We start from the raw sequence: 24,081 nt of genomic DNA, 5'->3' as shown, positions 1-24,081 counted from the left end.
AGTCCAGGGACAGACTATTGTTTACCAGGAGTCTGGTCAGTACGGTCCAGGGACAGACTATTGTTTACCAGGAGTCTGGTCAGTACGGTCCAGGGACAGACTATTGTTTACCAGGAGTCTGGTCAGTACGGTCCAGGGACAGACTATTGTTTACCAGGAGTCTGGTCAGTACGGTCCAGGGACAGACTATTGTTTACCAGGAGTCTGGTCAGTACAGTCCAGGGACAGACTATTGTTTACCAGGAGTCTGGTCAGTACAGTCCAGGGACAGACTATTGTTTACCAGGAGTCTGGTCAGTACAGTCCAGGGACAGACTATTGTTTACCAGGAGTCTGGTCAGTACAGTCCAGGGACAGACTATTGTTTACCAGGAGTCTGGTCAGTACGGTCCAGGGACAGACTATTGTTTACCAGGAGTCTGGTCAGTACAGTCCAGGGACAGACTATTGTTTACCAGGAGTCTGGTCAGGAGGGTGCAATGTTTCAGGATATTGGGATAGAAATGTATTGTGGAACTTATATGTTGTCTGTAATGTCCAGTAGAATAGAGAATTTTAAAATGTCAGCTCTATTATGGCATTTCTATCTGCGGTGTTCCTCCACAATGTTTGCCTACTGAGCGTGGCCCTGGCAGAGATCCAGTCTCTCACCCTGGTGTTTGGTGGGTCTATTTGAATCTAAAGTCAGGAAATGTGCTGTACTTTGAATGAATGTTTTCCAGTTGAATGAGCAGTGGGGAAGCCCAGTGGTTGGTTGACTGTACAGAACGTACTGTACTAGTTTACAGACTGTTTTTTTTCTTCTTCTTTTTTTCAATAAAAGGGTGTGACTCACCGAGAGGAACACTTCTGGGTCCTAAAGTTAGTCCTGTTAACTTGTTTTTAACCAAGCTCCTGTTTCTTTACACCTTGTGTCGCTTGCTGTGTCTGTTGGTAGATTTGTATTTTACAAAGTACATATAATAAAAGTTATTTCAAACAATCAACTTGCCTCTACAGATTTGGGTAGCCTATCTATATGACTGATCAGATAGAGACAAAGGTTGGTGAAGGTAGCCTTCAGTCATTTTATGACAGCACACTGTTTGTCTTGCTGCAGTTCACATCGTGTGCCTTTGTTGTCTAGCAGTTCAATCTCCTTGACTAGTACAGTCCGTCCATCTCTCCTCATGTGTTGTTTCACTGCATATGTGATACCTGGCTGCCATCCAAACCCTTTTTTTTCCTCTGGCAGACCACAAAAGCCTGGTTGAGAATGTGTTCTCCTACCAGCAGTAAGGCCTGATACAGAACACAGTCGTTTACCAGCCCATCACTTTATTTTGCCAATTTTGGGACAGTAAAAAGTGACTTTACTGAGCCGATGCAACACAACTTAAGTTAGTTCTTAATCAGTATTTTCTGATTACTCATACTTTTTTTCAAGTAGCATGTTTAGTGTACATGTGGAGGATGTCAGAAGTAATTTAAACATATGACTAAGGCCTAGTGGGGTTTAGATAGCAACACTATGGCTACCATGCTTGTTGTAAATTATATTGCAGTTGCCTTAGATGATTGAAAGAATTGTACTGCCATGTTTGTAGACTTGTCAAAAGCTTTTGATACAGTAGACCATGTTATTCTGTTGAATAATCTGTCCTGATAGGGTAATGTAGACCATGTTATTCTGTTGAATAAGCTGTCCTGATAGGGTAATATAGACCATGTTATTCTGTTGAATAATCTGTCCTGATAGGGTAATGTAGACCATGTTATTCTGTTGAATAATCTGTCCTGATAGGGTAATATAGACCATGTTATTCTGTTGAATAATCTGTCCTGATAGGGTAATATAGACCATGTTATTCTGTTGAATAATCTGTCCTGATAGGGTAATATAGACCATGTTATTCTGTTGAATAATCTGTCCTGATAGGGTAATATAGACCATGTTATTCTGTTGAATAAACTGTCCTGATAGGATAATGTAGACCATGTTATTCTGTTGAATAAGCTGTCCTGATAGGATAATGTAGACCATGTTATTCTGTTGAATAAACTGTCCTGATAGGGTAATGTAGACCATGTTATTCTGTTGAATAAGCTGTCCTGATAGGGTAATGTAGACCATGTTATTCTGTTGAATAATCTGTCCTGATAGGGTAATATAGACCATGTTATTCTGTTGAATAAGCTGTCCTGATAGGGTAATATAGACCATGTTATTCTGTTGAATAAGCTGTCCTGATAGGGTAATGTAGACCATGTTATTCTGTTGAATAATCTGTCCTGATAGGGTAATGTAGACCATGTTATTCTGTTGAATTAGTTGTCCTGATAGGCTAATGTAGACCATGTTATTATGTTGAATAAGCTGTCCTGATAGGGTAATATAGACCATGTTATTCTGTTGAATAAACTGTCCTGATAGGGTAATGTAGACCATGTTATTCTGTTGAATAAGCTGTCCTGATAGGGTAATGTAGACCATGTTATTCTGTTGAATAAGCTGTCCTCTCAATGACAGAACTCAGGCCATCAAGGTAGATGGGGTCAAATCCGAGATCCTTGAGTTACATACTCCGCCTGCTAATATTTACAATCTATATAAAAAAAAAACATTAGTAATGCTGTAAAAAATAGTAATATTAATTCTGTATGCAGATGATAGTGTTGTATTCCATTGCTGCATCAGTTGGCCAAGCCTTTTCACATTTAAAATCAGATTTGCTAGCACTGCAGAGGTCACTATTGGATCTAAAGTTGGTGGTAAATACAAACAAAACCAAACGCATGCTTTTTTTCTAGGTCCTATAATCCAGATTTAAGTGAATTTGTAATGACTAGTTTGAACGCTACACAAATTGAGCGAGTTCCTTCCTACAAATATCTTGGTATCTGGCTTGATGATAAAATGTAATTAAAAAAAACATGCCACTAAGGTGGTGAAGAAGTTGAAAGTTCAAGGTTGGTTTATTTTACAGAAACAAAGCATGTCTGACTTTTGATAATAGGAAGGATATTGTCCAGGCCACTTTTATGTCAATTTTAGATTCTGGGGATATTATCTATAGGCCTGCAGCAGCAACTATACATAAACCACTAGATGCTGTTTTCCATTATCCCCTTAGGTTTATTACTGGTGATGGTTGTAGAACTCACCATTGTGCCCTTAGGTTTATTACTGGTGATGGTTATAGAACTCACCATTGTGCCCTTAGGTTTATTACTGGTGATGGTTGTAGAACTCACCATTGTGCTGTAAGGTTTATTACTGGTGATGGTTATAGAACTCACCATTGTGCCCTTAGGTTTATTACTGGTGATGGTTATAGAACTCACCATTGTGCTGTAAGGTTTATTACTGGTGATGGTTATAGAACTCACCATTGTGCTGTAAGGTTTATTACTGGTGATGGTTATAGAACTCACCATTGGGTCCTTAGGTTTATTACTGGTGATGGTTCTAGAACTCACCATTGTGCTGTAAGGTTTATTACTGGTGATGGTTATAGAACTCACCATTGTGCTGTAAGGTTTATTACTGGTGATGGTTATAGAACTCACCATTGTGCCCTTAGGTTTATTACTGGTGATGGTTCTAGAACTCACCATTGTGCCCTTAGGTTTATTACTGGTGATGGTTCTAGAACTCACCATTGTGCCCTTAGGTTTATTACTGGTGATGGTTCTAGAACTCACCATTGTGCCCTTAGGTTTATTACTGGTGATGGTTGTAGAACTCACCATTGTGCCCTTAGGTTTATTACTGGTGATGGTTGTAGAACTCACCATTGTGCCCTTAGGTTTATTACTGGTGATGGTTATAGAACTCACCATTGGGTCCTTAGGTTTATTAGTGGTGATGGTTATAGAACTCACCATTGTGCCCTTAGGTTTATTACTGGTGATGGTTATAGAACTCACCATTGTGCCCTTAGGTTTATTACTGGTGATGGTTATAGAACTCACCACTGGGTCCTTAGGTTTATTACTGGTGATGGTTATAGAACTCACCATTGTGCCCTTAGGTTTATTACTGGTGATGGTTCTAGAACTCACCATTGTGCCCTTAGGTTTATTACTGGTGATGGTTATAGAACTCACCATTGTGCCCTTAGGTTTATTACTGGTGATGGTTATAGAACTCACCACTGGGTCCTTAGGTTTATTACTGGTGATGGTTATAGAACTCACCATTGTGCCCTTAGGTTTATTACTGGTGATGGTTCTAGAACTCACCATTGTGCCCTTAGGTTTATTACTGGTGATGGTTCTAGAACTCAACGTTGTGCCCTTAGGTTTATTACTGGTGATGGTTCTAGAACTCACCATTGTGCCCTTAGGTTTATTACTGGTGATGGTTATAGAACTCACCATTGGGTCCTTAGGTTTATTAGTGGTGATGGTTATAGAACTCACCATTGTGCCCTTAGGTTTATTACTGGTGATGGTTATAGAACTCACCATTGTGCCCTTAGGTTTATTACTGGTGATGGTTATAGAACTCACCATTGTGCCCTTAGGTTTATTACTGGTGATGGTTATAGAACTCACCATTGTGCCCTTAGGTTTATTACTTCTTTGTATGTAAGGAGAGAGTAGCATTATCTTGTGTGAATTTACAAATCACTCATGCAGAAACGTCCTATGTATCTATCGTCATTAATTACATTTAGACTTACAAATGACCAAACCCAGTCACAGGCTTGGATAACACTGGAGGCCCCTTCGGTCTCCACAGAGTTGGCTAAAGCTGCTTTAGTTTTTTTTCTGTGCCCTTTATGTGGAACAACTCACAGAGCTCTCTGAAATGAGATGTTCTGGTCCCCCTTGGTCAGTTCAGAGTCATGATCAGAGACCTCTATGTTGAGAAATGTGATACATTTTTCTTAATATATTTTGTATATTGTGTTGTATATATGTTTGATGTATTTATGCAGGGCACCTATCCCTGCACCTATCATACTACTATGGCTGACCCTGTAAAACAACACCTGTCATACTACTATGACTGACCCTGTAAAACAACACCTGTCATACTACTATGGCTGACCCTATAAAACAACACCTATCATACTACTATGACTGACCCTGTAAAACAACACATTTCACTGCACCTATCATACTACTATGGCTGACCCTGTAAAACAACACCTATCATACTACTATGGCTGACCCTGTAAAACAACACCTATCATACTACTATGACTGACCCTGTAAAACAACACATTTCACTGCACCTATCATACTACTATGGCTGACCCTGTAAAACAACACCTATCATACTACTATGACTGACCCTGTAAAACAACACATTACACTGCACCAATCATACTACTATGGCTGACCCTGTAAAACAACACATTTCACTGCACCTAACATACTACTATGGCTGACCTTGTAAAACAACACCTATCATACTACTATGGCTGACCCTGTGAAACAACACCTATCATACTACTATGACTGACCCTATAAAACAACACATTACACTGCACCTATCATACTACTATGGCTGACCCTATAAAACAACACCTATCATACTACTATTACTGACCCTGTAAAACAACACCTATCATACTACTATGACTGACCCTGTAAAACAACACCTATCATACTACTATGACTGACCCTGTAAAACAACACCTATCATACTACTATGACTGACCCTGTAAAACAACATATTTCCCTGCACCTATCATACTACTATTACTGACCCTATAAAACAACACATTTCACTGCACCTATCATACTACTATGGCTGACCCTGTAAAACAACACATTTCCCTGCACCTAATCCGGTGTATGTGACAATGAATTAAAAAAACACAGAACTATGCAAAATGTGTCCCTGCATCCTCCAAACACATGGGATGACAAAACAACATTTTCGACAGTTATTCTTGCAAGTAAAATCATAACTAAGCACCACCAAATTGATTACCCTGCTGTTGTAAGTTGTTTTTAGGGTTTCAGGTAAAATGCATGTTGTATCTAGAACTATGTGTAGTGTAGTAAGCAGTGGACTATACCTACGCAGCTGGTACAATGTAATGCGCTTAGTTTGGATCAGATACATTGTTCCAAACCCATGACGTAATGTTACACCTTCTGCTTAGTCTATGTATTGCGTCCTATTCTTTTGGAAATGAACAAGTGCATGGAGTTTTAACATGTCCGGGCAATGTCCTTGCTAGAACTACGTGCAACAAAGACTGTAGCTGGTGTTTTTCCCGAGCAGAAATGACATTTGAGGGTCCCAGCCCCCCCCCTCACCATGTCTCTTTTGTTCCTTACTTCTGCCCCTCTGTGTTTCACCGCACGTTACCAGGCAGGATAGAGCAGGATGACGTGCCCCGGCCTCTGATTGGCTGAGAGGTGAGAAATCAGAAGGTTATTTAAACAGCTCTGTCGGAGCATAAGATCTGCAGAGCTGAGCAGCTGTGCGACGGGAAAACTACATGTATAGTCGGGTTGGATTGACTGGGAAGCCTTTGTCCTCAATCTCAGCAACAACAACAAAAATAAACGCACTTTAACTGGATTACAACAGAAATAACATTTCCACGTTAGCAGCATATCTTTGTAAGTATAATTTCTGTCACTGGCTATTATTTCAACGTATTGTCTCGAGCGTCAACTTTGAACAAGGGAATGAAAGGACTAACGTTAACACTAACGTTAGCTAGCTAGACAACTGCCTTTTTCTCCACTCGGTAAACGTTTATTACAATAGATAACTAGCTATGTCAGTCACTGAATAGCTAGCTGTATTGTTAGATTGTCTGATATGTAAAGTCTAGCTAGTCAACGTTACTGTAACTAGCTAGCTACTCTTCATTTCAAATTCAGTGTTCTTATCGTTGCCGTTATTTCTCTCAACAGAACCTGATCTATGATCCCAGAGACTTGGAAAGTTATAAGAAGTTGAACACTTTGACCAATTGGGAAATGATGCCTGCACTTCCTACAACCATGATGGTCCATGACTTAGACAGCTTCAGCTCATCCCCTTCCCCAATGGACGCCACCGTCAAACGGTCGTCGTGGGGGAAACTGGTGCAGAAGTTAACCGACTTCAGAGGAGACGGCAGTAGCAGCGGTCACAGTATAGACTCCGACTCAGACAATGGCAGCAGGACTGATCTCTCAGACTCCGGTAAATATTTAATAGCTCGACCTCGCCGGGTCCCCGGACCTGTTTGTGCTGTCATATTGATGATAGGACTTGGCTATTAATACAGAAACAAACAGATCTGAGACCAGGTTACTATTGCTCGTTGTTTGACAAAAGATAGATCTATCTGATGTTCTGTATGACTAAAACTGCCCTCTTATCTTTCAGGGTTTGACTTTCCCTCTATCTCCTCATCTGATGACTTCAGCAACATGTTATATGATGATCTCCTCTCAATGGAGGAGACCCTTCTGAAAGAACTTGTGGACCTAATTGCCTGTAGCTTAAGGGAAGCCAAAGATGGTGCCCTGAGATGTTCCAAACTACTCATCCCTGAGAAGCTTCTAGAACACATAGGCCAAGAGCTCCTTCACCTGGCGGCCAGCGAGCCCTGCGGCCTGAGGGGGGCTCTCATAGACCTCTGTGTGGAACAGGGGGAGGTGTGTCAGAGTATGGAACAGATCGCTGTGGACCCATATCTCGTCCCTACCTTCCAGCTCACACTGGTGCTGAGGCTCGATTCTGGAGGACTGTGGCCCAAAATTCAAGGGCTTTTCTCCACAAAGTCTCCATCCAGTCCCGTAAAGAGACAGGCGATTAGACTGAGCACGGGCTTCAGAGTGATCAAGAAGAAACTGTACAGCTCTGAAGAGTTGCTCATCGAAGAGTGCTGAAAGAAACCAGAGACTTTCTTTAGATATTTTTCTAATAAACCTTGTTGTACCAAGTGTCCTACCTACAACGCTCATTAGAGCCCTAGTGATCAACATTTGGGATTCTAGTCAAATGTATGATTTCTAGGACATTTTCTTAACTGTTAAGATGAACCGGCGATTACTTCTCCATGTACATTATTTGCGGATTGGTGTTCCTGTGTAGGGGAGCCACAGTAAATGGTACGTGACAAGTTAATAAGAGAACGACTATTGTGCTTAAGTGAATGGTATGCGAGTAGTTTAGTGTGTTTAAGAGAATGGCGTTAACACAAACACTGAAAATGAAGTTTCTGGCACTTTTGCAAACCTCTATCTATTTTATAAAAGATGGGTGGTTTGGTTTTCCATTTATTGTTAAAAATGTTTACCTGTTTCTATTGAAACCAGACAATGGCAGCTATCTGTATGGTAATGTTTGTATGTGGCCATTTAGAAACTGTGGTAATATAATTTTTTTTCTTGGCAATTCATTGTACACCATGGTAAGGGGACCAGATTGACGTGTTTGGCTAGAGACCAACATTACTTAGCAGTACTTGCTTCTCTGTCTAGCATCCATTCTGTGAACCACAGGTCAGTTTACTTGATTCTTTATTTCCAGTTTTAGAATGGTTTGTCCTCCTGCATACTCATCTATGCATCATTTTATTTGATATTCAAATATCCGCACTGTCTTGATACTTTCCATTTAATGAACTTCAGACAATAAATATTTTTTTTTTTTACAAAACTCATTGTCATTGTTGCTTTGACCAAATCTTTCAATGTCTTATGAGTGGGTGTAGTGTGATACTATCACTGAATGAAACTCATTGTTGAATCAAGAACACCATATATAGTTGCTCACCTTGGCTGCATTTTACACAGGCAGCAAAAATTCAAAAAAAAAATTCCCCACTGATTGGGCTTAACTTTTGATCAGATCTTTGCCAATAATTGGGCCAAATGTATCTGCCTGTGTATTGTGTAAAAGCAGCCAGAGTAGCAAAGGCTTATCATTAGATGAATTGGAATATGAAGCAACAAAGCATTAGATACTAGGATTCTTTGCAACACAGGCACATTTTTCTTTCTCCATTCATTGCAGGGCCTTTTGTCTGAGCTCCACCACTTGTTTTTCTCGAGTCAGCGCCCTCTAGCGATACAGCAAGTCAACTACAGGTGTTGACCATAAACTGAGAAATATATTGCAGTATCCCAAGAAATGGCCTGTGTATATGAGGACAGACATTTCCTTGGAAGACATCTGTACTAGTGGGCTTTGTTCTGAGACAAGTATATAAAGAACTCTAGCGTATCAGTGAGATCGTGCCAACCAGCCCCAGGGTAGATGTTCATTGTTATTACTTGTAGTTCCTCACCACTGATTTGCTTGTGGTTTTAAATACATATTGTAATTTTGTCACGTAGACACTGAAGTGTTTTGAAATGAAGCCGTCCCTGGAAAACGTGCACATCTTCACGTCTTTGCTGCAGCTAGTAACTGTTGTACAAGCCAGTTTTTAGATGAGTAATGCTGCACTCACTGGTCTGGGCACTTGTCCAACTCCCCCCCACACACACACAGAGAGAATGACAGATGGGGCCCATAGAATGTTTATTTCCCTGTTTGAGTAAAAACATAATATGGACGTGTCATCGTGAGCAAGACCTACTTTATTAGATAGCCGTTGTGTTCTAATGAAGAAAATCTTGAATAAAAACATTTGATATTTTAGAATTCCAACAATAAATAAATAATTTTCTCAGTCACTGGGTTCACTCATTGTAAATACATAGGTCTGCAAAATCAACATTGCTCAGTACATGTCTTGATAGGTGTATGTTTACCTTACTGACTCTGATAGGAGAATATATCAATATAATCCCTGCATAGTAAAAATCATAATTTACATATAAAGTATAAATCAGGAAACCAACTGCCATCAGCTTCAATTGGTCTTAACCATTCTTCAATGTTTTCACCGTATTGAAATGAAAGATGAATATCTCGTTAGTATCTATTGCTAAAGGAGGACATCTATAATAAACCCCTTCTGATCTGAGTATTTCCTGACTACAACGCCGCCCTTACATCATCTGACTTCAGGGTACATTCCAAATAGCACCCTATCTCTATATGCTGCACTACTTGTGACCAGAGCCCTATGGGCCCAGGTAAAAAAAAAAAAAAACAGTACACTATATAGCAAATAGTGTGCCATTTAGGACGTAAGAGGGTAAAAGCAGGAGTCCCTAACAGTGCATTTGTAAAACAGTCAGCTTGTAACAGAGCACAGTAACTTCATGACACATCACCATGATCATCAACAACGAGGGCATTCATTCTTCCTCAACAAGACTTTAGGTCATTCTCTTCTTCTTCGCCATACGAGATCTCCAACTCAAGGAGAGAGTCTGTCCGAGTTTTGGTGTTGCCGTGAAGTCACAGTCCCGAATGTTGAAAAGCGTATGTATTTACAGGCAATAAAATTGTTTTTGCAGATTCGGATAACTACCTAAAAGAGAGCAAAAACAATTCAGTTTTAACATGTGCACTCTGTTCATGGGACTCATAACTTCCATAGATCAGTAGGACTTCAAAACTTCCATAGATCAGTAGGACCTCATAACTTCCATAGATCAGTAGGACCTCATAACTTCCATAGATCAGTAGGACTTCATAACTTCCATAGATCAGTAGGACCTCATAACTTCCATAGATCAGTAGGACCTCATAACTTCCATAGATCAGTAGGACCTCATAACTTCCATAGATCAGTAGGACCTCATAACTTCCATAAACCAATAGGTACACTACAACAATTGAGCCTTATATAGAGACAGAGACTGTGCCTGATTGAGTCCATAATGGCATCCTATTCCCTATATAGTTCCCTATGTGCCCTGGTGAAAAGTAGTGCACTATCTAGGGAATAGGGTGCCATTTAGGTTGTTTTAGTGGTGAGCTCTTACCTATCAGTGTGGCGATCAACAGCCTTCCGTTATATTTAACCACCTAAGGAAACAGAGATGTCAGACAGCCTGGAGCAGCTCGGTGTCCCCATCTTCTGAGCCCTCTGGTACAACTCATTGTCTCCAAAATAGCGAGCTCGATACAGCAGGCCCTCCTCTGGAACACAACAAAGTACAATGGCTCAGTCCCCAATATTTCACAGAAGTCTGCACTCCCTGTCATGGATTTAAAAGCATATGATTGTTGTAAGCATTGTCTGGAGTGAGTTTCCACTATTGTTAAATCCATGCAAGAAAGTGAGCAAGTGTACACCTTGGGAGAAGGGAGCAGAATTGTGATGTAGCCTAAGACAAACGCCAAATTGGGTGTACAATACAAGTTCAATAAGATAACAGGAAGTACAATAGAAAGGCTGAAAGGAGTATCCTATTCCTTTGCATTTTGCCCAGACAACCAATCATCTGAATGATAATGTGTTGTAATGTAAAACTGCTATGTGCCTTTCCCCCTGCCATGTAAACAGCGGTGGCTGGCACTTTAAATAGGAGGACGGGCTCATAGTAATGTCTGGAACAGAATCAATGGAATTGTACCATTCCTAGGGTCCGAGAAAATCCGCAATGTTGAGAATGAGGGGAATCACAGAATCCAGACATTAAAACGGAATTCAACAATGTATTGAACTTAGTAGGGAATCAACTAAATGAATTGAAAATGAAGTTTATCATAAGACTTGAACAGAATGAATCAGTGATTGGTATTTCCTGCAACTTTCTGAAGAGCCAATGAGAATTCCCCGTCTGTATGTGTGGTGCGGGTGTCTACCACTTTGCATCGCCGTTAGCGGTGATGCTAATTAATGATCTTTCTGGGCATGTAAAGGCTTTCCATATCCAAAATCCTTCAAATGAAATGTTAACTACAAAGTAGACTATGCTTACTTGGCAGAACGATATGATGATGATTATTGTGGGTATTTTGTTTTACAAAAACACCTCTAAAACAAACAGCCTCTTTCAAGGTGTACACTGGAATTAAAATGGTAACTACACTCAAAAATGTATCACATTTTTCCCAGATCTCAAAAGTGTTCTCCTGATGTGGTTTAAGCATTGTTGTGGACTTAGAAAATAACTGAATTGGATGTTATATTTAAAAAAAAAAAAAGTGATTGAGAGCAAAAACATTTAACTGTAGGAAATTGAAACCTGGGAAAACAAAATGGAAAAAACTGAATCAGGCAAAAAATATCTATATATTTTTTAGGTCCCTACATTCCATTCACTGTATTTCAGCCATTATTATGAGCCGTCCTCCCATCACCAGCCTCCTCTGCATGTGAAGTAGTGCTATTTCTTCACAGAGGATGTCACTTTCTGGTACTGTGTTATCCATCTTACGTTATAGCAAACAGAACACAACCGGTTAAGGTTGGCTCAGAACACCTGAAGCCTCCAAACTAAATCATTAAACACTCCTCCAGTATATACCCATTTTAAAGTAGCCAACCACTTGGAATTGACCGCAAGGCTCTCCAGAGGATGGTGCGGTCTGCACAACGCATCACCGGGGGCAAATTAAATGCCCTCCAGGACACCTACAGCACCCGATGTCACAGGAAGGCCAAAAAGATCATCAAGGACAACAACCACCCGAGTCACTGCCTGTTCACCCGGCTACCATCCAGAAGGCGAGGTCAGTACAGGTGCATCAAAGCTGGGACCGAGAGACTGAAAAACAGCTTCTATCTCAAGGCCATCAGACTGTTAAACAGCCATCACTAACACAGAGCGGCTGCTGCCCTATGTACATAGACATGGAATCACTAGTCACTTTAATAATGTTTACATACTGTTTTACTCATCTCATATGTATATACTGTATTCTATTCTACTATATCTTACTCTATGTCTCGCTGACATTGCTCGTCCATATATTTATATATTCTTAATTCCATTCCTTTACTTTAGATTTGTGTGTATTGTTAGATATTACTACACTGTTGGAGCCAGAAACACGAGCATTTCGCAAAATCCGCAATAACATCTGCTAAACACGTGTATGTGACCAAAAAAAATTGATTTGGAGAATATTGATTAATCAATAGAACGTCATCATCCAAAGACAGACGAAAAGGTCAACGGAGAAGAACTTGTTTGAAAATCAACCTACTTCTGCTTCCAGCAGTTGAAGGTCTAAGAGTATAACGCTGGGGTTGAGGGTTCGATTCCCACATGGACCAACATACTGAACAGGTGTCACTGTCAACGCGGACAGTTCTGGAAGCCATGGAAGTGACTGCTAAATGACCATGTTATTCTCATACTACAAAGTGAACGTACTCTGTTGTTTCTCCTTCCAGCAGTTGTTTCTGAGGTTGGAGATGTAGTCATCCTCCACACTCCTCTCCACAGTCTTCAGATTCAGTCCGTTGTACTCCCTGGAGAAGTGCTCTCCCACATAGTACGGCACCCTCAAGGTCTCAGTGTACCTCTTGTGGGTGTGTCCAATAGACCTGAATTTGATGGAGATAGATACAGAGAGAGAGTAGTGAGTGAATTCTTATTTTATTTAACTAGGCAAGTCAGTTAGGAACACATTCTTATTTTCAATGACAGCCTAGGAACAGTGGATTAACTGCCTTGTTCAGGGGCAGAACGACAGATTTGTACCTTGTCAGCTCGGGGATTCGATCTAACAACCTTTCAGTTACTGGCCCAACGCTCTAAACACTAGGCTACCTGCTCTAACCACTAGGCTACCTGGCTCTAACCACTAGGCTACCTGGCTCTAACCACTAGGCTACCTGGCTCTAACCACTAGGCTACCTGGCTCTAACCACTAGGCTACCTGGCTCTAACCACTAGGCTACCTGCTGGTTACTGGCCCAATGCTCTAACCACTAGGCTACCTGGCTCTAACCACTAGGCTACCTGGCTCTAACCACTAGGCTACCTGCTGGTTACTGGCCCAACGCTCTAACCACTAGGCTACCTGGATCTAACCACTAGGCTACCTGCTGGTTACTGGCCCAACGCTCTAACCAATAGGCTACCTGGCTCTAACCACTAGGCTACCTGGCTCTAACCACTAGGCTACCTGGCTCTAACCACTAGGCTACCTGGCTCTAACCACTAGGCTACCTGGCTCTAACCACTAGGCTACCTGGCTCTAACCACTAGGCTACCTGGCTCTAACCACTAGGCTACCTGGCTCTAACCACTAGGCTACCTGGCTCTAACCACTAGGCTACCTGCCTCTAACCACTAGGCTACCTGCCTCTAACCACTAGGCTACCTGGCTCTAACCACTAGGCTACCTGGCTCTAACCACTAGGCTACCTGCTGGTTACTGGCCCAATGCTCTAACCACTAGGCTACCTGCTCTAACCACTAGGCTACCTGGCTCTAACCACTAGGCTACCTGGCTCTAACCACTAGGCTACCTGGCTCTAACCACTAGGCTACCTGCTGGTTACTGGCCCAATGCTCTAACCACTAGGCTACCTGGATCTAACCACTAGGCTACCTGCTGGTTACTGGCCCAACGCTCTAACCAATAGGCTACCTGGCTCTAACCACTAGGCTACCTGGCTCTAACCACTAGGCTACCTGGCTCTAACCACTAGGCTACCTGGCTCTAACCACTAGGCTACCTGGCTCTAACCACTAGGCTACCTGCTCTAACCACTAGGCTACCTGGCTCTAACCACTAGGCTACCTGGCTCTAACCACTAGGCTACCTGGCTCTAACCACTAGGCTACCTGGCTCTAACCACTAGGCTACCTGCTCTAACCACTAGGCTACCTGCTCTAACCACTAGGCTACCTGCTCTAACCACTAGGCTACCTGGCTCTAACCACTAGGCTACCTGCTCTAACCACTAGGCTACCTGCTCTAACCACTAGGCTACCTGCTCTAACCACTAGGCTACCTGCCGCCCCAGTGAAGCAGCAGCTTCACATGATCAACCCACCAACACCAATCCCTTTATCGTGGGACATGACAGTGGACTACTCTCTGACACAATCACTATAGTCTCCCACACGACAGTAACCGTGGTGATAAGACAGACAGAGGAGTAGGGTATTGGTGGTGATAGCCTGGTGGTTAGGTGCGTTGGGCCTGAAACCAAAAGGTTGCTGGATTGAATCCCCGAGCTGACAAGGTACAAATTTGTCGTTCTGCCCCTGAACAAGGCAGTTAACCCACTATTCCCCGGGCGCCGATGACGTGGATGTTGATTAAGGCAGCCGCCTGCACCTCTCTGATTCAGAGGGGTTGGGTTAAATAAGGATGACACATTTCAGCTGAATGCATTCAGATGTACAACTGACTAGGTATCACACTTTCCCTTATTGCACAAGTTGACTGCAGGTATTAACTTAAAAAGTAGCTACAAATATACACATTTATTGAGAAATTACAAATGAATAGTTTTGACAGTATTCAAAAACCATAGCGTGGCTTTTTCCAAATACACTGGTATACTGCCCAAACCTACCAGCCATCACCGGGCCTTAACCATGGGCCAGCCATCACCGGGCCTTAACCATGGGCCAAAGAGCCCCTGCTGACTTCCCTGTGGCTCAGTTGGTAGAGCATGGTGTTTGCAACGCCAGCATGGTGTGTGCAACGCCAGGGTTGTGGGTTCGATTCCCACGGGGGGCCAGTACAAAAACAATAATAATAATGCATGAAATGAAATGTATGCATTCACTACTGTAAGTTGCTCTGGATAAGAGTGTCTGCTAAATGACTAAAATGTAAATGTCTGACGACTACTTTCCCCTAAAGTCAATCTATGACCTGTGACCTCCCTAAAGACTACCAGGCGGTGTCCCAAATGGCACCCTAGTCCCTATTTAGAGTCCTACCATTGAACAGACCCCATAGGGATAATGCACTATATAGGGAATAGGGTGCCATCTCTCCACCTCAGTCAAACTAATGCATCTAGCAAACACAAAAAACTGCTGAAAAACCACCTTCCCAAACAATTTCCAGAAATAATCTTTACTAGAGGATTACCACATTGTGAAATACATTGTCATAGCAGGATAACATAGCAACTGGAGGATAATCCGTCCCATCCAAGGCAGTTCAGCATTTTGTAATACAAGGAAAGAAGAATCATCAAATGATTGCATTATTTTGGGGGAAGTTGCTTAATAATACATCATAGTCAAATGTATGACTATACGAGTTTAAGACAGCACAGCTAGGGTTGCAACATTCCGGTAAATTTCCCCAAATTCCAGATTTCCATTCATCCTGGTTGGAACATTCCCAGAATCAGAACATTCCCAAAACCTCTCATCGTCACTCAATGCCTAGGTTTACCTCCACTGTACTCACATCCTACCATACCCTTGTCTGTACATTATGCCTTGAATCTATTCTTCCACGCCCAGAAATCTGCTCCTTTTACTCTCTGTTCAAAAAGCACTAGACGACTAGTTCTTATAGCTTTTAGCCGTACCCTTATCCTACTCCTCTTCTGGTGATGTAGAGGTTAACCCAGGCCCTACAGCCCCCAGCACCACTCCTATTCCCCAGGCGCTCTCATTTGTTGACTTCTGTAACCGTAAAAGACTTGGTTTCATGCATGTTAACATCAGTAGCCTCCTCCCTAAGTTTGTTTTATTCACTGCTTTAGCACACACTGCCAACCCGGATGTCCTAGCCGTGTCTGAATCCTGGCTTAGGAAGACCCCCAAAAATCCTGAAATTTCCATCCCTAACTATAACATTTTCTGACAAGATAGAACAGCCAAAGGGGTCGGAGTTGCAATCTACTGCAGAGATAGCCTGCAGAGTTCTGTCATACTATCCAGGTCTGTGCCCAAACAAATCAAGCTTCTACTTTTAAAAATCCACCTTTCCAGAAACAAGTCTCTCACCATTGCTGCTTGTTATAGACCACCTTCAGCCCCCAGCTGTGCCCTGGACACCATATGTGAATTGATTGCCCCCCAACCATCTTCTGAGTTCGTACTGTTAGGTGACCTAAACTGGGAAATGCTTAACACCCCGGCCATCCTACAATCTAAGCTAGATGCCCTCAATCTCACACAAATGATCAAGGAACCCTACCAGGTACAACTCTAAATCCGTAACCATGGGCACCCTCTTAGATATCATCCTGACCAACTTGCCCTCGAAATACACCTCTGTTGTCTTCAACCAGGATCTCAGTGATCACTGCCTGCATCCGTAATGGGTCAGTGGTCAAACGACCACCCCTCATCACTATCAAACGCACCCTAAATCACTTCAGCGAGCAGGCCTTTCTAATAGACCTGGCCCGGGAATCCTGGAAAGATATTGACCTTATCCCGTCAGTAGAGGATGCCTGGTTGCTCTTTAAAAGTGCTTTCCTCACCATCTTAAATAAGCATGCCCCATTCAAAAAATGTAGAACTAAGAACAGATATAGCCCTTGGTTCACCACAGACTTGACTGCCCTTGACCAGCACAAAAACATCCTGTGGCGTTCTGCATTAGCTTCGAATAGCCCCCGCGATATGCAACTTTTCAGGGAAGTCAGGAACCAATAGACACAGTCAGTTAGGAAAGCTAAGGCTAGCTTTTTCATACAGAAATTTGCAACCTGTAGCACTAATTCCAAAAATGTTTGGGACACTGTAAAGTCCATGGAGAATAAGAGCACCTCCTCCCAGCTGCCCACTGCACTGAGGATAGGAAACACTGTCACCACCGATAAATCTACGATAATCGATCATTTCAATGAGCATTTTTCTACGGTCGGCCATGCATTCCACCTGGCCAACAGCTCTGCACCCCATGCAGCAACTTGCCCAAGTCCGCCCCCGCTTCTCCTTCACCCAAATCCAGACAGTTGATGTTCTGAAAACGCTGCAAAATCTGGATCCCTACAAATCAGCCGGCTGGACAATCTGGACACCCTCTTTCTAAAATTATCTGCCGCATTTGTTGCAACCCCTATTACTAGCCTGTTCAACCTCCCTTTCGTATCGTCTGAGATCCCCAAAGATTGAAAAGCTGTCGGGGTCATCTCCCTCTTCAAAAGGGGGAGACACTCTAGATCCAAACTGTTATAGACCTATATCCATCCTGCCCTGCCTTTCTAAAGCGAAGGTAAACAGATCACCGACCATTTCGAATCCCACCGTACCTTCTCCACTATGCAATCTGGTTTCCAAGCTGGTCATGGGTGCACCTCAGCCACGCTCAAGGTCCTAAACGATATCATAACCGCCATCGATAAAAGACAGTACTGTGCAGCAGTCTTCATCAACCTGGCCAAGGCTTTCGACTGTCAAATCACCTCATTCTTATCGGCAGACTCAATAGCCTTGGTTTCTCAAATGATTGTCGCGCCTGGTTCACATACTACTTCTCAGACAGAGTTCAGTGTGTCAAATCGGCGGGCCTGTTGTCTGGACCTCTGGCAGTCTCTACGGGGGTGCCACAGGGTTCAATTCTCGGGCAGACTCTTTTTCTATATATATCAATGATATCAAATCAAATTTATTTATAAAGCCCTTCTTACATCAGCTGATATCTCAAAGTGCTGTACAGAAACTCAGCCTAAAACCCCAAACAGCAAGCAATGCAGGTGTAGAAGCATGTCACTCTTGCTGTTGGTGATTCTCTGATCCACCTCTAGGCAGACGACACCATTCTGTATACATCTGGCCCTTCTTTGGACACTGTGTTAACTAACCTCCAAACGAGCTTCAATGCCATACAATACTCCTTCCATGGCCTCCAACTGCTTTTAAACGCTAGTAAAACTAAATGCATGCTCTTCAACCGATTTCTGCCCGCACCCGCCCGCCCGACTAGCATCACTACTCTGGACGGTTCTGACTTAGGTATTTGTAATTGTCCACATATTCTAGGTGTCTGGTTAGACTGTAAACTCTCCTTCCAGACTCACATTAAACATCTCCAATCCAAAATGAAATCTAGAATTGGCTTCCTATTTCACAACAAAGCATCCTTCACTCATGCTGCCAAACATACCCTCGTAAAACTGACTGTCCTACCGATCCTCGACGATGTCAGTTACAAAATAGCCTCCAACACTCTACTCAGCAAACTGGATGATAGTCTATCACAGTGCCATCCGTTGTAACCAGAGCTGTATGCTCTCGTTGGCTGGCTCTCGCTACATATTCATCGCCAAACCCACTGGCTCCAGGTCATAACCATATGACCTGATATGAGTCTTTGCTAGGTAAAGCCCCGCCTTATCTCACTGGTCACCATAACAACACCCTACCGTAGCACGCGCTTCAGCAGGTATATTTCATTGGTCATCCCCAAAGCCAACACTTCCTTTGGCCGCCTTTCCTTCCAGTTCTCTGCTGTCAATGACTGGAACTAATTGCAAAAATCACTGAAGCTGGAGACTCATATCTCCCTCACTAACTTCAAGCATCAGCTGTCAGAGCAGCTTACCGATCACTGTACCTGTACACAGCCCATCTATAAATAGCACACGCAACTACCTTATACCCATATTGTTATTTATCTTCTTGCTCTTTTGCACCCCAGTATCTCTACTTGCACATCATCTGCAAATATATCACTCCAGTGTTGATGCTAAATTGTAATTATTTTGCCTCTATGGCCTATTTATTGTCTTACCTCTCTAATCTTCTACATTTGCACACACTGTATATAGATTTTTCTATTGTGTTATTGACTATGTTTATGTGTGTAACTGTGTTGTTTTTGTCACACTGCTTTGCTTTATCTTGGCCAGGTCGCAGTTGTAAATGAGAACTTGTTCTCTACTGACCTATCTGATTTAATAAAGGTGAAATAGATAAATAAATAAATAAATAAATAACAGACGCATAGGACCAGGCTATTCCAGGAGGTTATCATCCAGATGGTGGGGGGTCAGAGGTTAGACTCACGGCCTGAAGCTGAGGCTGTAGGGGGCAGTGGAGACCATCATCTGACTGAGAGCTGACACAACCACCAGGATGACGATGGGCAGCAGCTGGACAAAGAGCGCAAAGCCTCCCTGAAAATCACAACACACAGGTTTGTTAGACACAACAATGACAAACTGACATGGTAAACTATACAGGTCTGTTAGAGTTAACTGATAACACTGCAAAACCAACTACCGGTCTTAAGCCTAGCAATCCACCTTGGCTAATTTCACATACACTATATGTACAAAAGTATGTGGACACGCTTTCAAATTAGTGGAGTCGGCTCTTTCAGCCACACCAGTTGCTGACAGGTGTATAAAACTGAGCACACCGCCATGCAATCTCCATAGACAAACATTGGTAGTCAAACGGCCTTATTTTAGAGCTCAGTGACTTTCAACATGGCACCGTCATAGGATGCCACCTTTCCAACAAGACAGTTCGTCAAATGTCTGCCCTGCTAGAGCTTCCCCGGGCAACTAAGTGTTGTTATTTTGAAGTGGAAACATCTAGGAGCAACAAAAGTTCAGCCGTGAAGTGGTAGGCCACACAAGCGCACAAAACGGTACCGCCGAGCCCGTAGCGCAAAAAAATAATCTGTCCTCGGTTGCAACACTCACTACCGTGTTCAAAACTGCAACGTCAGCACAAGAACTGTTCGTCAGGAGCTTCATGAAATGGATTTCCATGGCCAAGCAGCCGCACACAAGCCTAAGATCACCATGTGCAATGCCAAGTGTCGACTGGAGTGGTGTAAAGCTCACCGCCATTGAACTCTGGAACAGGGGAAACACGTTCTCTGAAGTGATGAATCACGTTTCACCTTCTGGCAGTCCATCAGACGAATCTGGTGTTGGCAGATGCCAGGAGAACGCTACCTGTCCTAATGCATAGTGCCAACTGTAAAGTTTGGTGGAGGAGGAATAATGATCTGGGGCTGTTTTTCATGGTTCAGGCTAGGCCCCTTAGTTACACTGAAGGGAAATCTTAACGCTACAGCATACAATGACACTCCAAAATGATTCTGTGCTTTCAACTTTGTGGCAACAATTTGGGGAAGGCCCTTTCCTGTTTCAGCATGACAATGGCCCCATGCACAAAGCGAGGTCCATACAGAAATGGTTTGTTGAGATCAGTGTGGAAGAACTTGACTGGCCTGCACAGAGCCCCGACCTCAACCCCATCAAACACCTTTGGGATGAATTGGAACGCCAACTGCAAGCCAGGCCTAATCACCCAACAGCAGTGCCCCTGACCTCACTAATGCTGTTGTGGCTTAATGGAAGCAAGTCACTACAACAATGTTCCAACATCTAGTGGAAAGCCTTCCCAGAAGAGTGGAGGCTGTTATAGAAGCAAAGGGGGGAACAACTCCATATTAATGGACATTATTTTGGAATGAGATGTTGGACAAGCAGGTGTCCACATACTTTTGGTCATGTAGTGTAACAATACAGTTCAACCCAAGTAGACCATTCTCAGTTTGCAGTGCAAAAACAACTCAAGGACTCCTCCTGCTGTACAGCAGGCTAAACATTAGAAAACCATTAGAAAATGGCTAAATGTATCTACTTATTAATGACCTGAACTGCAAAATGTGCAATCACAAAAAAAACAGGCATACCTCTCTCTGTTGTCCCTGTTGTCCCGCTGGCCTCTGATAACGCCCATTTCTGTATACATGAACGTTGCCTTGAGAAGCACAACAGACAACCAATAGATAGAGCATTAGCAGTGGAGGTGTCAGTACAACGACACATATTGATGAAGTAAAATATGTAGATGCAATGGTTTCTAATGACTGTGTGTGTCACTCACTTGCTGGAAAACCCCCCCCGAAGAACATATTGAAGAGGTCCTCAGGTGAAATATCAGCCTGGAAGTCGCCGTTGGTCTGGCCCTGTCTTGACGGGTGTCTCTTCTCCTCACCACACTGGTCATACTGTTTCCTCTTGTCAGCATTACTCAAGCAGGCATAGGCATTTCCAATAGCTGGGGGAAAACAAACACCTTTTGAGTACCTTCAAATTACATTAAATGATATACAATTCATTGGAGCGGTTTCCTGGACACAGATTAGACTAGAAAGCATTCTCCGTTGAACACGTTTTAGTCCAGGACTAGGCTTAATCTGTGTCTGGCAAACCGGCTCCTTTGAATGGTTATCACATTAAAATAAGAAAATAAGTATGGTTTGGAGCGTACCTTTAAATGCCTCAGTGGCACCCGGTGCGTGGTTTTTGTCGGGATGGAATTTCAACGCTAATTTTCTATATGACTTTTTGAGATCATCTTCAGACGCATCTTTCTTCACTCCAAGAATCTCATAGAAGTCTTTACACTGTTTTATTCTGCAAAGAAAGAAGAAAACTAAAAAAGACAGAACCATTGACAAAACACTAAATTGTTTCAAGATATGTTCATGTTGTGATAGGGAAGATTCATTGAGGAAAGTGGGAGTTAAACATGTTTGATGTTAATGTTTTAGAAGCCTTGAAGCAGCTTCAATATCACATGCCATTTAGCAGACGCTTTTATCAACAACAAAAATATGTGTGTGGTCCCAGCTCAGCAGGAACATTGGGCGGCAGGTAGCCTAACGGGTAAGAGCGTTGGGTGAAAAATCAGTTTGAATCCGAGTCAGCGACCTTTCGCATTTAACCCCCAACAACTGCTCCCCGGGCACCGATGACATGAATTTCGATTAAGGCAGCCCCCCACACCTCTCTGATTCAGAGGGGTTGGGTTTTAAATGACTCCCGCACCTCTCTGATTCAGAGGGGTTGGGTTAAATGACTCCCGCACCTCTCTGATTCAGAGGGGTTGGGTTAAATGACTCCCGCACCCCTCTGATTCAGAGGGGTTGGGTTAAATGACTCCCGCACCCCTCTGATTCAGAGGGGTTGGGTTAAATGACTCCCACACCCCTCTGATTCAGAGGGGTTGGGTTAAATGACTCCCGCACCTCTCTGATTCAGAGGGGTTGGGTTAAATGACTCCCGCACCTCTCTGATTCAGAGGGGTTGGGTTAAATGAGTCCTGCACCTTTCTGATTCAGAGGGGTTGGGTTAAATGACTCCTGCACCTCTCTGATTCAGAGGGGTTGGGTTAAATGACTCCTGCACCTCTCTGATTCAGAGGGGTTGGGTTAAATGCGGGAGACACATTTTGGTTGAATGTATTCAGTTGTGCAACTGACAGTATCCTTTTCCTTGCAATTACAATTTATATGATAATAATTGCAATGATAGTAAATTCCATGCATCCTACTTCTTGACAGCGTCCAGTTGATCTGAGGTGTAGGATTTGGCTGTCTGCGAGGCCTTCTCTCCTTGGTCCTCCTCCCCAGGTCTTCGCTGCCTTGGCCCAGTGCCATCACTGGTTCCTGACTGGTTGTCATGACCCGGGGTGAAACCATTTCTTGCAATCAAGTCCAGCAGTGCTGGAAATACAGATAGAGTAACATTTAGAGGAACATTTGAGTATCGTAGTTTCCCCCCGAAACGTCTCCACTGAGCAGGCCCATTGGGGCAAATCTCTGATGACATCTCCCTCTTGTACAGTTAGAAGCACATGTAGTGAGTTATTCTAAGTAACAGCGTTAAAGACCGCTAGCTATGCAGCTCCACCGTTTGTATTTAGCTAGCAACATGAGATTGGGTGCAACTGAATGTACTGACTACATAGTTAACGTTAGGTAGCTCGCTAGCTAATATTACCAGCAGAATTAAACGGACTGTGTATACTACAACTACAACAGTGACAATGCAAAATCCAGCCAGATTAGATGTTTTATATGAAAAATCGGCGATAATTAGCTAGCTATGGCAGTGAGAAGGGTAACGTATTATCGCAACTATAGCGGGCCCTCAATTTCCCAAGAAAGAAATATAGCCTGGATGCTAGCTGGTATTCATGTCGCTTCTCAAGCGGCTCTCTTACCTCTCGCCTTATCCGTCGGAAAAAGTTTCTGTGCCTTTTCTAGAAATCTAACGGCCTTCTCTGCTTGATTGTTTGTTAATGCAGCAGTTGCAATGTCAATGCAACGCTCTGCTTCGTCCCTGTTTACTTCCATTGCGGGACGCAGCTTGAGGTAAATAAAAAAATAACGCTAACAGCCGTTGTGGGGCGCTTTCTAATGACGTCACGCATTAAGTCTGGACGGAGTGGTGGGGTCATGTTGGTATTGCCTGCTAGATGGAGCCAAACTTTCCATAACAAAACCATCACCTACAGAGAGATGAACCTGGAGAAGCAGGCTGGTCCTGGCACAGAGCCCCAGGACAGCAACACAATTAGACCCAACCA

At 43.0% G+C, this 24,081-nt stretch overlaps 2 protein-coding genes across 2 annotated transcripts; one reads left to right on the top strand and one right to left on the bottom strand.

The window, feature by feature from the left end:
- The first annotated feature begins 6,321 nt into the window (after positions 1–6,321).
- On the top strand, positions 6,322–8,608 carry LOC106592479 (DNA damage-inducible transcript 4 protein). Its single transcript, XM_014183834.2, has 3 exons — positions 6,322–6,570; positions 6,871–7,144; positions 7,331–8,608. Exons 2-3 carry the CDS (start codon positions 6,937–6,939, stop codon positions 7,834–7,836), a joined length of 714 nt encoding a protein of 237 aa, XP_014039309.1. The 5' UTR covers positions 6,322–6,570; positions 6,871–6,936; the 3' UTR covers positions 7,837–8,608.
- Positions 8,609–9,456: 848 nt separating this feature from the next.
- djb12 (DnaJ homolog subfamily B member 12) lies at positions 9,457–23,852 on the bottom strand. Its single transcript, NM_001140370.1, has 9 exons — positions 23,716–23,852; positions 23,044–23,215; positions 21,979–22,124; positions 21,592–21,765; positions 21,398–21,465; positions 19,750–19,859; positions 13,177–13,349; positions 10,834–10,990; positions 9,457–10,376 (listed from the first exon to the last, which is right to left on the bottom strand). Exons 1-8 carry the CDS (start codon positions 23,846–23,848, stop codon positions 10,869–10,871), a joined length of 1,098 nt encoding a protein of 365 aa, NP_001133842.1. The 5' UTR covers positions 23,849–23,852; the 3' UTR covers positions 9,457–10,376; positions 10,834–10,868.
- Positions 23,853–24,081: the final 229 nt, after the last annotated feature.

This window comes from Salmo salar, chromosome ssa01, assembly GCF_905237065.1.
Source record: "Salmo salar chromosome ssa01, Ssal_v3.1, whole genome shotgun sequence".
In the NCBI taxonomy this organism is placed as follows: Eukaryota; Metazoa; Chordata; class Actinopteri; order Salmoniformes; family Salmonidae; genus Salmo; species Salmo salar.
Note: the sequence above shows the minus strand (reverse complement) of the source record. Positions and strands in the feature narration are given on the sequence as shown.